The 14,017-nt window shown below is 37.6% G+C and overlaps 1 protein-coding gene across 6 annotated transcripts in view; it reads left to right on the forward strand.

Annotated features, from left to right (window-relative positions):
- Nucleotides 1–14,017, forward strand: part of NBEAL1 (neurobeachin like 1) — a 90,042-nt gene that overhangs the window by 50,201 nt on the left and 25,824 nt on the right. For all 6 annotated transcript variants that reach the window (XR_011141804.1, XM_068947987.1, XM_068947989.1 and 3 more), the window contains 14 exons: nucleotides 2,431–2,599; nucleotides 3,645–3,778; nucleotides 4,313–4,472; nucleotides 4,569–4,671; nucleotides 5,388–5,544; nucleotides 6,150–6,308; nucleotides 6,671–6,830; nucleotides 7,099–7,187; nucleotides 8,393–8,974; nucleotides 9,523–9,698; nucleotides 10,066–10,219; nucleotides 12,219–12,347; nucleotides 12,942–13,247; nucleotides 13,356–13,505. Coding sequence is in view for 5 of the 6 variants with exons in the window: in XM_068947987.1 (XP_068804088.1) it covers nucleotides 2,431–2,599; nucleotides 3,645–3,778; nucleotides 4,313–4,472; nucleotides 4,569–4,671; nucleotides 5,388–5,544; nucleotides 6,150–6,308; nucleotides 6,671–6,830; nucleotides 7,099–7,187; nucleotides 8,393–8,974; nucleotides 9,523–9,698; nucleotides 10,066–10,219; nucleotides 12,219–12,347; nucleotides 12,942–13,247; nucleotides 13,356–13,505 (2,628 nt within the window). In the remaining variant the exon portion in view is untranslated. The remainder of the gene's footprint in view (nucleotides 1–2,430; nucleotides 2,600–3,644; nucleotides 3,779–4,312; nucleotides 4,473–4,568; nucleotides 4,672–5,387; nucleotides 5,545–6,149; nucleotides 6,309–6,670; nucleotides 6,831–7,098; nucleotides 7,188–8,392; nucleotides 8,975–9,522; nucleotides 9,699–10,065; nucleotides 10,220–12,218; nucleotides 12,348–12,941; nucleotides 13,248–13,355; nucleotides 13,506–14,017) is intronic.

A 14,017-nucleotide genomic window follows, 5' to 3' on the forward strand; every position in this document is an offset into this window, starting at 1 on the left:
AAGCATTCTATTTTGATAAAACTATTCTATGTATAGCCTGGTCCCAATGTCTTTCTGGTTAATGTGGTCAATCTTAGTCTCATAGCACTGACAGTTTAGGCCTAAATATACCCCCTGGAGATAAAAGTCACAATATCGTCAACACTGCTAATGAGACTTAACACTAATGGTTTAGACCTTCTGAACGCTGCGCAAACAAAATCATTTAGAACAGTTATATATCCATTAAATATCTGCTGTGTAAAATAGCAGATGCTCTTGTATTTGCAGTTTCATGGAGAGAAGGAAGAATTCATGAAATGCACGCTAGCTTAATAAATACATTTGTGTATCTGTTTGCTTATTAGTTCCCTGATCATTAGCACATATTAAAGATCAAAGTCAGGTCTACCTCTCTGCACAAGGCAGTTGAGTAATTTGCAGCCTAATGGTTTGATCCAGAAACAGTGGCATGAATAAGGAGTTTTCTGTTTTGGTAGAATACATCCAGTACTGATCCACAGGTAGAATCTTTGCTTACAAGGTTGTTAGCTTTAAGGAAAAATAAAGCCCAAAGGCTGAGTATGGAAAACCTGTTAGTAGGATACCACATCTTGAGGACAAATGTAAGGACAAATAAACATGAGCTTTTTGTGGTTGATGTGAAGATAACTTTCTCAGCTTTTTAAAAACAGGGTACAATCAACTGTACTAGCAAACTAATTTATAAGGATATATTATCAGAGACCATACTGTGTATATCTTGACTTAGGAAGATTAATATTCTTAAAAAAAAAAAAAAAATCAAAGATGCATTCTAGCTAATTGGTTGCTATGATATGAGTATTTTGAAAATACTGTAATTTTTTCTACCTGCCCAGTAGTGAAAGGGTGGATGAGAAGGGTTTACACCTCTAGCTGTGGTACAAGTCTTACTCAGGAGATGAATTAGAGAGCTCGTTACAAGCATGACAGGGATTTGGCAGCCTTTTGAGGAAGACTAGTGAGAGGAAAAAGCACAAGAGCTGATCAGGAACTCGGCGTGGTCTCCAAAAATGTTTCCTTATAAATTAGTTTACTAGTAAAATTGACTCTACACTGTTCTTAAAAAGCTGAGAAAGTTAATTCTGCTCTAACTATGAAAAGCTTATGTTTATTTGCTCATACGTTTGCCCTCAAGATGTGATATTCTACTAACAAATTTTCCATGCTCAGGAGAACAATTAGAGAGCTCATTACAAGCATGATGGGGGTTTGGCAGCTTCTTGAGGAGGACTAGAGTGAGGAGAAAAAAGCAGAAAGGCTGATCAGGAGCTCACAAGAAAGTAGGCATGGCCTAAAAGAAGCTACAGCTAATGCTCTTTTGGGATTGAGGCAAATTCTGTTAGTTAACTATAAGTCGGTTTCTGTTTCCAAAAGCGCATGTCTGTGGTGCTTCTTTTGCCCCCGCAAAAGGGTTCATCTGAGAGATAAATTTTGCAGATTTGAAAAACTCTTAATTCTCCAATTTTGTTAAGTCCCTTTTAAAAAAGGGAAGGATATCTCGGCTGGAGAGAGGGCATCATGATAAGAGACACGGAGCATAGTAACAGTTGAAAATATGGAAGATGATGCAGAAGGAAAGGATGATTTCTAGCATATCTCCCCAAGATTTCTGACTTGAAAGTGAGACAGTGATATCCCACACTAATATACAGGCTTCCAAGATGTTCTTTTCCTTTGACTGTTAAAATTTTAGTGGTTTTCATTGGACTAAACTGGGCAATTTAACAGGTGTCTCTGGTTAGCTTGCTGGTTACTTACTACCTGAGACCCTGATTTTGGAAGTGGCATTATGAATCACTTCTAGAGTGGGACCTAGAAATCTTGTGATTTGAATATGTTGTACCTCAACATAAGGAGCATTATTTGAAGCATCATGCTACCTCTGTTTGTGAGGAGTGGAAAAAAAGTTTTAGGAAACTTGCATTTTTAGAGACTTAGAGTTGAGGGGTGTGTGTATAGTTACTTTAAGAAGATCAAATTTCATTTAAACTGCTTGAAGTTGAAATCTTACAGGAATATGAATAAAATATAGGTATGTGTATTCTTTTTCTTACTGCTTGCTACAAGTAACTTGGAAATCAGAAAATGCATTTCTCTCTGATTTCCAAGTATATTCAGCAGAAGATACTTTGCGATTTGCATCTTTTGGTTTCCTTTGTTGTTGGAGGGGGGAGGGAATGTAAAAATTTTAAAATCAGAACTGTGCAGGAAGGCATGCATGTAACTGCAATGCCCAGAAGTTATGCAGATCTGTTAAACTCAGTGTTTTAAGCTAGTTTTGAAATGGCATGAAAATGATTAATTTGTGAGTATGTAAGATTCTATGTGCTTGGAATTAATTTCTTTTACATGGTTTTGGGGATTTTATTTATGGTGACTTCTTTTCTCCTGTTTCTCCTGATTTAGGATATGATCAACTGTATTGGTGGAATAAACGTGCTGTTTCCATTGCTGGAGCAGATCAGCTTTCTTGGTGGACAGATGCCTCAGAGGTCTGAAGGGGAAACTCTACCGCCGGAACTTGTTACTCCTGTGGAGGGAGACTGGGTGGTATTGTCATCCACAAAGGCATCGGGTAGGAAAGTACAGTTGAGATTAAGTCATTTTTAAGCTTTCATTACAAGCTTTCCTGTGAATGATGGAAAGCCATTTTATTATGTGCTGTTTTTTTCAAAGTAGCTATGTAATGCTGACAGACTGTTCCTGCTTCCACGCATCTAATGTGGATCCTGAATACCAGGAGTGCCTATGTAAAATTAACTTACGTATTCCAAATAGAATTTTTTTTTATAGCATTATTTTTCTTTTCATGATTTGCTATTACATTAAAGTCAGAATAAGCAGTTGCTGCATTTCTGATTTAAGAAGCTTGTTCTGAATATTTTGAGAAATAATAACGTTTGCAAAGCCTCCTAACATCAATAGGTGTGACTTTCCTACCAGTTGAGTGCTGGGTCAGACAGCCGCAGTAAGACTTTGCAATATCAGATCAGTGCTGTATAGAGCTGTCAATTTTTTTCTTTTCTTAGGAGGATGTTCAGGCCCCTACCCCCTCCACACACAGTCAGATTCTAGTCTTCAAATTAAGAAAAGGATGCTATAACAATAGCGCTTTTTTTTTTCCGCTCTGTCTGTCATCAATTTGAAGTGAACTGCAGTCTTATCAGAGCTTGCAAGGGAAAACAGCAGTTTTTATTTCGTGTATGAAACACTAGAGTAAATTTAAATGCATGCGTATATGTTTCTCTCTCTTCCCCCCGGCTCCCCCTAGAATTTTTGCATATCATTGCTAGAAAGTGTCAGTTTGCAACTTCAGAGGGAGAATAACTGCAAGATATGCAAAACGATTGTGACTGAAGGGGGAGAAGTTTGTATGCCATAGCCAGGTGAATGAAGCACCTGAAGGCAGGAGTGACCCCAGTCCCCCTGTTCTGGAGAGGCACGGAATGACAGGCTCTGCAATGGAAAAAATCTAAAGACAGCCACAGCTAGGAAACAAGCAGAAAAAGAATTGGGAAGTTCAGGAAATCATAAGGGATCTCAACACTTCTTTGCCTGCTTTTGTGCAGTGGTCCCAGAATGAAACAAGGCATTTTTGCTAATGCTGCTCTGTTTTGCAGAGGCGCGTCTGGAGAAGAACATTGTTGCAACTTTCATCTTGACAATAAAACACTTTATTCAAAGACACCACGTTAATCAAGAAAATCTCATCCACTCCCATGGAGTTGCCACCCTAGGAGCCTTGTTACAGAAGGTGAGCAAATTTGAGAAGCATCCTTCGGTAACGAATGTTTTGGATGATGTCCTAATTACTTTGAAACATGCTTAATTTGTCCAGGAAGTGAGAATCACCAAAAGTTTACTTGATTCTGAAGTATCTTTCTCTGGCTTGCTATGGCAGAGAATAGGAATAATATGACTAGGCATGATGCTCCCTTTCTGTCTGCTGAGGGAAAGATGCAATCTATCGACTTTTTATAGTACATGCTTCTCTTTCACAGAGAGAAGTGTATGTTTTTTCACTCGGAGAGGTGTGAGGAGCTGGTCTTGGTCTGTGAAGTGAAACATGATGTTTTGCTTTCCCGTTTAATGTTCTGCTGTGTGTGTTATAGATGCTGCGCTGTGTGGCTCTTCAAACTAAACTGGTTTTGTATCTGTTGCTTTGCTTTAATGGAAGTAGATATTGCTATTAAATAGAAGAATCTCCAAAAATTAGTTTAAAAAAATGGGAAAGTTTAGCTAGGATAGTCAATATGCTGACTGTTAACACAGATTGTTACTTTTCAAGGTGCCAAGAAACTTGATGGATGTGAATGTACTGATGGCTGTGCAGTTGTTGATAGAACAAGTCTCAGTAGAAAAGAACATGCAGCTTTTGCAACAGATGTATCAACACTTGCTGTTTGACTTCAGTATCTGGAACAGTGGGGACTTCCCCTACAGAATTGGTGAGCTCTTAGACTTGGAGAGCTGCACAAAGATACAGCACCTTTTGCTTGACACAAATCTTTTATCTAGGTTCTAATGCAAACTTTATATTTTAGGGCATATACAATATCTTTCTACAATCATCAAAGACAGCAGAAGGCTCTTCAGAAAGAAGTATGGTGTGCAGTTTCTTCTAGACACACTGAGGATTTATTATGGGTATGATTTTACCTCTTCTAACTGTTGGGTTTTTCCCCTGTCATCCTAAGGAGAATTAATAAAACAAAACTGCAGGTTAGCTTTTGGTGGTTGGTTTTATCTTCAATATTGTATTACAAATTTTATTTCACTTCACTTGCTACTTTTCCTTGACGCTGACTTTTACAACTGGATTGTAGGAAATTTATGCCAATGGTACTAGAAGTGTTTGGAAAAGTCACTAAAGTTAGAAAACTGAGAGGCTTGTTCTCAATAATGCAAATCAAGTCGTAGATCATTGTCACTATGAAATGAGAGGATCTCTATCATTGTTTAGGACTCTTTTGTTCTTTTTAAATCCTTGAATATGAAGTAGGATTTTCAGGAGTTAAGAATTCTAACATTCAGTCTCAGTGATAGATTTGCAACAATTTATATCTGCTTATGACTTCCTTCATTGAGGAAGACTGTCTAGAGATCTAACTTTTTCAGAGGGCAGAGACCTGCAATCCTGATCTACATCCATGTCGGGACAAGTTAGTTTCAGGGCTTTTATAGTCTCAGACTTATCAGCTATTGCTTATTACAATGCAGTTGCCTTTCTTCACTAAAAATGAATAGATTGTGCCACGATATCAGGGTAGCTGAGAAAAGTTATGGAACTAGCACAGTCAAAATGCTGTTTGAGGGTCTTGAAGAACTTCCTTAGTTTGCTTTTCTTGTCTGTTGGTATTTAGGAGTAGCTGTAAAGACAGCGATTTGGCTCCTGATGACTTGAGAACAATAAGGACATCCCTTTATGGACTGATCAAATATTTCCTGAGCAAAGGTGGAACACATGAAGAAATACAGAGCATCATAGGATATATAGCTGCCACCAACGAAGAGGATCAGGTATTCAGTATGGCATAAAGTAATAGTTTGAACTTTAGGTGTTTTAGTTTTGCTTTTTGATATTTAGAAATCTTGCGTCTTATCTGCTTAAAAGAAGGAAAAAAGACCCCAAGCAAACTCTTATTCAATATTTGATACTATTTAGGTATAGCTGAGGCATGTTATAGAAGCAAACTGAGAACCTGACAAAGTGCTCTGCAACTGGTTGTACTTTCACTGGATATTTTCTCTCTGATGAGGGCAGAAAACGTGAGGTGTAATATAGGCAGTCGAAGTAATATAGGCAGTTTTCTTAGTTTACGTAACCAAATGATTTGGACTTTAAAGGATCAGAAGTTATAATGATGTGATTTGTCTGTTTTCTAGACATTGAAAATTTGAATGTACTTTATAGCTCTGATTAGTTTGATAAAGTGTTCTATATATAGAAAAAATGAGTCTTTCCAAAAATAAAATCTAATTTTAAATATAGTAACATTAAGCAGAGAAGATGTCCGTTGTTGTAACGAGTGAAGGGTGAAATTTAAAAACCAAGAGAACGTCTGCCGTGCAGAGCATGACGTCTACATGAATTGTGGATTAATTTAGTTATCTTAACTTTGTAGCTCTGTGGAATTCTGGATGTTCTCTTCAGCCTACTTCATTCCAGCCCAACACCAGACCAGCTTTTTTTATTGCTTTTTGAACCAGGAAATGCTGATATTCTTTATGCTCTGTTATTGCATCAACGATACTCTGACAGACTGAGAGAACTTGTGTTCAAGGTAATAAGGTGTATGTTCGTAAATTAATTGGACGTAGACTTGTATTTGTCAAAAGTTTGACTGCAGAAGTATATATACTTGCAAAGATATTAGTCATTCAAGTTTAATTTTTTCTTCTTTCTGCTGGTGTTAGCTAGATGTTATCATCTACTGCCCTAGTCACAGTGGAATTAGTGTTCTCCTGAAGTCAAGTATTAGAAGTTCTGGGATCTTTATGAATGAGTTTGTGTTTAAAGTTTGCTTTACAAACTGTGAGCAAGCATGTTATAGACTCTGAGAAACTCTGTCATAACAATTAAATTAAAAAGGTCTGGATGCTCTGTTATGGTTATTTTGCATTTGTCTGTACTATTTTCCTGCAGATTGTGGAAGAGATGTTGAAGTGTACTAAAGTCTATGAACGGAGTAAGCAGCGTATGAGACTCAGAGAAGTGGGATACTCTGGACTGGGGCTTCTTCTGAATGAATCGCCGGTTTCTGTTTCCTTCATTAAAAACCTTCTTAACCAAATTCTGTATGCAGGTAACTGGAGATGTGTCGTGTCTACTGTTTGCAAATTCTTGCTGGTTTTGGGGGGGAAACATATTTGTTTATGTTGAAAAACAATTTACCTTTTAAAGTTGTTCTATTCAAAGTGCACGTTAGTGTCAGCTAATATTTTTTTTAGTTTCCTGAAGTTTGTTTCTTTTACTATGCCTGGATAGAAAGGTGACCTCCAAGGCAGTTTTTAATACTTAATTGTTTAGTACACTTGCATGATAACTGCTTTTATTTTTTTTTCTCACTCCAGATCCTGCTGTGAATTTTAAAGACCTCATAGCTGTAGTGCATCTGGCTCATAGATCTGATGTAAACGTCAGAGTGGCTATTTGTAGAAAGGTTAGTTATCATCCTTAAAACTGGAATACTGTCCATTGCCCCTGTAATCAAGACGGCATACTACACCACTTACTTATTTGGGGTGCAATGGCTGCATTGGCTGCTGCTGCTGTTTTTCTTAGCAGTGGTTTATGTTGCAAATGAAGCTGATCTGTCACTTAATGTTAAATCTTATTATGTGTTCCTGTCCTTTTAATAAGCAAAACAAAAAGCAAAGCCTCTCTAATGATTCTCGGCTAGTCTGTGTTTTCTATGGGGGAAAAAGTACCGGACTCCTTGGATCACTGACTTTTCTCAAAAGATGCATAAAACCATGAAAAAACCTTTGTTCGTATTCTTAATATGTTATTTTGATATAACATGTTATGTTTTCAAGAGAGTGGTCCCTATGGAGGGAAGAAAGAGTGACCTTGCTCCTAAACTGAGCTTTGTCCGGCTCATATCACTGGTGTTAGCAGTACCAAATGAGGCTGTGAAACTCTGTTATTTAACAGAGCTTGTCAAAGTCACCCTAGAGAAATGAAAATACTCACTACCAGTAAGCTGTTGATACTGTAGCCTTCTTAATTTTGTTTGTTTATTATTTCCTATCAACATATTTTATGTGCTGGATTGCTTTTTTTATTGACTAGTGGCTTGAATGGGGTTACTTGTTGCAACAGTTAAGCTGCCTTTTTCTGAGAATTGTTTCAGAATAGAAACTGGAGCATGAAGTCTAACTGGTAGCTTTTCTTCCCGACTCCAGAGAAGATTTTTATTTCTTATTTTCTGGCAAGCTTAGGAAAATCATACATAGTAGCTTTACATTAGCTTTTAGAAAATTGTTTGATATACCAAGAAACAGAAGAAAATGTTTTATGCTTTGAAGAAAAGACTGTATCCAGAGGAATAAAAGAAATGGATTCAGTTACGCTAGATCGTATAGATGTCTAGCGCCTAACTGAGAGATCCTTTGTAATTGGAAAAAATGAAAACACTATTCTTACTTAAATCCGTACAGTCTTTGGTTTCTCAAACATGCATTTCTCTTGAGATTAGTCATTTGTCACTTGTGTGCTCTCTGTTACTGATTGTGTCTCTTTTTCAAGATTCTCAAAAAGCAAAAAAAGTCATAAGATTATAAAATGTCTAACTTAAAGCTAGAATGAGTGCAATTATATATTAAAATTAACGTGTATGCATGGGATATTTTCTCCTATCCTTAGGTTTTGCACCTTTTGCATTCCCAACCAGATGCAGCACAACAGTTTGCTCAGCAGCTGGGGTGGCAGGACACTTTGATTAGACTATTCCTGAAAGAGAACTCTGATGTCCGGACTGGCCTTAAAGAGAGCAGGGCTGATTCTTCAAGGGAAGAGGAAAAAAAGCTTCCTGCCGAAGAGCTTCAGAAACATTATGCTGATAAGACAGAGGGAGACAAAGCTGGTAGCTTTGCCTCTGTCAATGGTTTGTTTGATCAGTGGAGTTTGGAAGACAGCAAATCCCTGGATGCTCCTGCTCACTTCTCTGTTATGCCACTGGAAGATACCTCTGCAGCAGAGATATCTTTTAGGTCAGAGGAACGAGAAGAATTATGGCACAGTAATCCTTCCCACTTGAGTTTAGATCTGTCCAGCGTTGATTCTTATGAACTGGCTGACATCGGGAATCAGATGACAGATAGCCTGCCCAGCACACCGTCACCTATAGAGAACGCAAAACCATTCTCTGGGCAACCTGACAAGGAGCTAGGTGTCATAAATGATGTGGGTTTCACTACTGATCTGTCTTTTTTTGAAAACCAAGGAGTAAGTAATTCTCTCCTTATGTGGTTGATTTCTCCTAGTGTGTGTGTGTGTGTGTATATATATATATATATTTTTTTTTTTTCCTCCTAAACTCCTAGATGGGATAATTACTGTCCCTTCTGTCCACATCCCCCAAAGGAAAAGCAAACAATATAGCTCTTACTATAGGGAGACTTATTTTATTAGGTTTCTCCTTTTTTGGTTGTTTGGTTGGAATAGGCTTGGTTTAATGAGTGTTTCTATGTTGAAACATTTTTTATTTTCTAAAGGAGGCAAGGAGCAGGCTTGCTATGAAAAAATCAAGGGTGCCTAAAGGTCAGGGTATATATAAAGTAAATAATGATGTATAAATTGAGTCAGTATGTATTATAAATTCTGGTGAGCCATAATATTTTATATTTGCGTTTTCATGTATTTAGCAATTGGACTTTAGATTGCAGAGTTTTCAAAAATGATGAATCGTGCAAGCATACGGACTGTGATGAATGAGAAACCCTTTGAAGGTTGTCTGGGCCAGAAGGGCTGTTAATATTTCTGTTCTTTTATAGGGGTGTGATAAAGAACTCATACAGTTACTTACAGACATCCTGCTGTGCATAATGTGGAAAGGCATTGAAAGGTCTGATGATGCTGCTTGGATTGAGAGAGGACAGGTGTTTTCTGCACTGACCAAGCTGGGGATATCTAATGAATTGCTGCAACCTTCTGATGAAATAAAGCTCAAGTGAGTATAGCTCAAGGACATGTTCCTTCCGTTCTTTTGAGGAAACGAGGGAAAAATAAGGGGAGTTGGTGAAGCTAGTGGCAGGATGGGGGGAGGTTCCCATCAGGATGCAATTTCTTTGCTTTGTCTTCACATATATTCCACTACCTATTTAGTAGTGTAATGTGGCTCTTGGGGTTTGAAAACCTGTATCTCTGATTGCATGAGCTTCTCAATCTCTTTTACCTCATTGGCTTATCGAGTAGAGGACGCTTATATCACTGCAGACTGAGAGAGTCAATTAAATACATAGTTGGATTTTTGTTTTTTTAAGCCACTTACACTCAGAACATGTAATAATTACTTTGGGATTTTGTTTTCCATGCAGCTTGCTGGAGAAGATGTTAGAATGGTCAGTCACTGATAACAGAGATTCAAAAGCTCTCCCTGCACATGCTGAAAATGCCTTCCGGCTCTTGCTAATTGTACAAGATTTCCTTCAGGCAGAAGGACTAGTTAATTCAAATTTATGGACAGAAAAGGTACAGTAACTGTATAATGGAAATTCTGTATATAGGCTGAAATAATAATGAAAAAGTTGGTTGGGATAATGTCATACCTTCTAAGCATGTGTTCTTAAACTAGATATTAAAGAGTAAGGGTTCAGAGTGGAATAATTAGATTGCCCCTTAATGAGAAGAAACTTTATAAATTCTTAGCAAAGGGAATACAGTTAAGATTGCAAATTGAATAGACCCCATAGTGGTACTCGTTATTGAAAATGCAAGTCTCTTCAGACTGGAGAAATAATTAACAAATGCAAGAGCTGATGCAGCAATGTCAGTGGTAGCCTAAGCAGATTTTGCCCCGTTGATAAGCATGTATGACTCATTGTGTGTGTCCTGAATAAAGCACCAGCCAAAACCCCTGCTCTTTATCACAAGCGGAGGTGACGAATGTCACCTCTGGGTTTTGACCCGTATTGGAGTTGCAGCATGTTTTTATACGTGTTTCTGCACAAACTTGCAGTGAATTTTATGTGCCCGGGGAATCTGAAACTTGAGGTCTTGGGCAGAAAGTGATGAGCAAACACAAAAAGAAGCAAGATAAAGAAACTTTGTCTTCCTCTGGCTGTGTTTCCTGCCTTCTTGTTGTGCAAGTTACAGTAACCTATAACTTGCCTCGCTATTTACGTTATTTCTAGCAGTGGTCTTACTACTTTTGCTATCTGAGCTATGTCATTACTTTCCCTTTTTTGAGGCTGAAGGAAGGCAGAATTATACATAATTTGTCATTCTTTCATGCTAAATCCATAGAAAAACAGTTTATTTTTAAATGTTACTTTTTTTTAGTGTAATATCTTGAAAGTCATCAATATTGAGGGTAATTCCTAAGGTGTCCTCCAAAATGTCTATTTATAACCAAACATAATGTAATCTGAAAGTTTTGATTAGTTTTTGTGTGTGTGTGTGTGTTTAAGTCTTTCCTGCCTAGAGATTTGGCTTTGTGTGGTGATCTAGCTTTGTGAAATCCAATTAGAAATTGGATCTGAACTTTGGAGCATTGGGAATTGTGCTTATTGCCAACTTTTGAAATGAAAGTAACATTACTTTCCTAAATTATCCTCCACTGTGTCTGGGGAGAATTTAAAGTACTCACTGTAATATTACAAGCAGAAAAGCTTTCAGCATGCCACAAGCATTCTTGTGAGTGCAGGGATTAGCAGGGGAATGACTTTAAACTTGAGTGAATTACAAGGGAATGGATAAAGGTATATTAGTTTTAGCCAAGCATGCCTCGATGGTAAAAATGCTTTTTGCTTTCCAAAAAGTACCTTTCTGGAAACTACCTAAGTAGTTTCCTTTTGTGGGAAGTTTTGTATCACTCCTAATATAAAAATAGAACAGAAAGGGGAGCCTCCTATTTTCTTTTTTTAAATTTTATTTATTAAGGTACTAGAAGTTTCAAGCATTTCATGAAACTGGTTATTTATGAAAGAAGCCTTATTTTCCTTCTCAGGGCATCAAGAAAATTTATTATTGCCACTAAACTTTAATTAGTGTTATACTTGTATAACATAAAATGCAAAGGAAAAGAATAAAATAAAAATTATAATTATTGAACTAGAAATGGCAAGCTGATATGATTTCTCTGCCTTTTTTAGAAGTGTCTTTTTAATCGTAGTATCCTGCTGATTGTGTGCATAATTTTTTTCCTCTCTCTTTTTTTTTTTTTTTTTTAATAATTGGCATTTCCTGGAGATAAATTATAGGCAAAAATATAAGTATATGCTATATGCCTGGTTTTGACTTTATTCAGGGAAGATACTTGAGCTAACATACTGGGCTAGACAGATTTTGCAGTTGGGAATCATTTCAGTCTGCTAGTTGAACTGCTGTCTTCCTGGATAGCGTCGTCTTTTGGGGCAAGTTAGTGTGAAGGCAGCCTATTCTTCAGCGCTTTGAAATTACTTTAGCTGGAGTAGTTTCTGATAATTTCTGACCTGTTTTACTTTATGCAAATCTTATGCTTTTACAACAGCTCTTGGAAGAACTAGTGACTCTTATGGATTGTCTGTCAATCTGGTACTCTGCTGGCCCGGAAGCAATCCGACTTTCACAAGTGCAAGTCCAGTTGCTCCTTGGATTCATTGCACAAGATAACTTACAGGTTTGTTACAAATTTGTGCAAATACTGCATTTAAAGTGCATATGGTTGATCTAATTGTTGTGGTTTGTAGGGGAGTTGCTCGCACTAGTGAGCACACTGATGCCAATCTTTCATCTTTCTATAGGCAAAATCCTTTTAGCAGTTCTTGCCCCATGCAAACTTATTCTGCAGTCCTGTCCATGTACACGTCCTGAGCATGAGAATGAGCTAGAGGGCAAGTCGTTTGAAGCTGGTGCGCTCTCTGTGCACAAGTGGGGATAGGATAGCGATCCTGACTGTAACTTTTAATTTCTACTATAAAATACGTTTATTAGCAATTCCAGGTTTATATAGGTTAAGTGTGCATGAACCTGAGCTGCTCTGCCTGAATCAGCATTCAGTACAAAGTGAACAGAGCTGTATCTGAAATAATGAGCCCTTTAGTGAAGCTGGTATTGTTAGCCTAGGTACTTAGTCCCATAAGAGAGGTGTGTGTGTGTGCCCTCAGGCTACCTGAGATATAGCCAAAGTATGTACATACAGCTGTGTTAAAAGATAGGTGCTCACATTACTGTTTTGAGGGTTGCATTCACTTTTTGTTGTTTGTCTGTGCAGGTTTGTGCTATGGCAGCAGCCAAACTAAACACCCTTCTTCAGACTAAAGTAATTGAGAGCCAGCCTGAAGCATGCTACCTCCTGGGGAAGCTGGAAGGCATCCTGAGTAGATCAATTGAAGAGAAGACAGAAACGTACTCATTTTTGATTCCACTTGTTCGGACACTTGTATCCAAAATTTATGAACTTCTCTTCATGAACCTGCACCTCCCTTCATTGCCTCCTACTAATGGCAGCCCCTCTTTCTTTGAGGACTTTCAAGAGTATTGCAGGTCTGATGAGTGGCAAGTTTATATTGACAAATATGTAAGTAGGAGATTTTTCTTAGTTGCATTTTTCCCTCTCTTTTTAGCCACTAAAGCAGAGGAACTGTATTCAGCAATCATCTTTGTCTTTTTGTTTTGTTGGAACCAGATTATTCCAAATATGAAGCAGTATGAAGGCAATTCATTCAGAGATTGTCATGAGCATATGGCACTTTATTGGAAAGATTGTTATGAAGCATTCATGGTGAATATGCACAGGCGAGACCGGGAGAGAGGAGAAAGCAAGCTCAAGTTTCAGGTAAGGATTTGAGTTCTTCCACAAGCACTTTGCACTGTTTCAGGAATCATCTTGCAATAAATGGAGAAACTGAATTTCAGGATGACCTGATCCTAGTGATTGTGGGCAGGTGGTTGTTTTGTGGCAGATATTATGGGCAATCTGACTGTGCTGACTTGTAGGGTATGCTTTTCAATTTCTCTTTTTTTTTTTTTCCCCCAATTTAAGAGTCTTATCTGTAAGCAGAGTTATTAAAAGACAATAGATCTTTCTCATAGTACAGCAACCTAGAATTATGCTCAGCTATAAGCTGCATTTTTCTTTTTTGTTCTGATTTATTTGTCTTGAACTATTAGAGCCCCTTGATTTAGGGTTATGATTTTTTTTAATTCCAGTTCACTGCAATGAAAACATTTAAAACTTAGAACTTATTTGAGCTGCAGTTCAGATCCAGTTTTTCCACACAGTAAAAAGGAACTGACCTTTCTGTATGAGGATCAAATTCAACTTGGGCATTAATTTTAATGGTTAAT

Source organism: Struthio camelus, chromosome 6, assembly GCF_040807025.1.
Source record: "Struthio camelus isolate bStrCam1 chromosome 6, bStrCam1.hap1, whole genome shotgun sequence".
NCBI classification, from domain to species: Eukaryota; Metazoa; Chordata; class Aves; order Struthioniformes; family Struthionidae; genus Struthio; species Struthio camelus.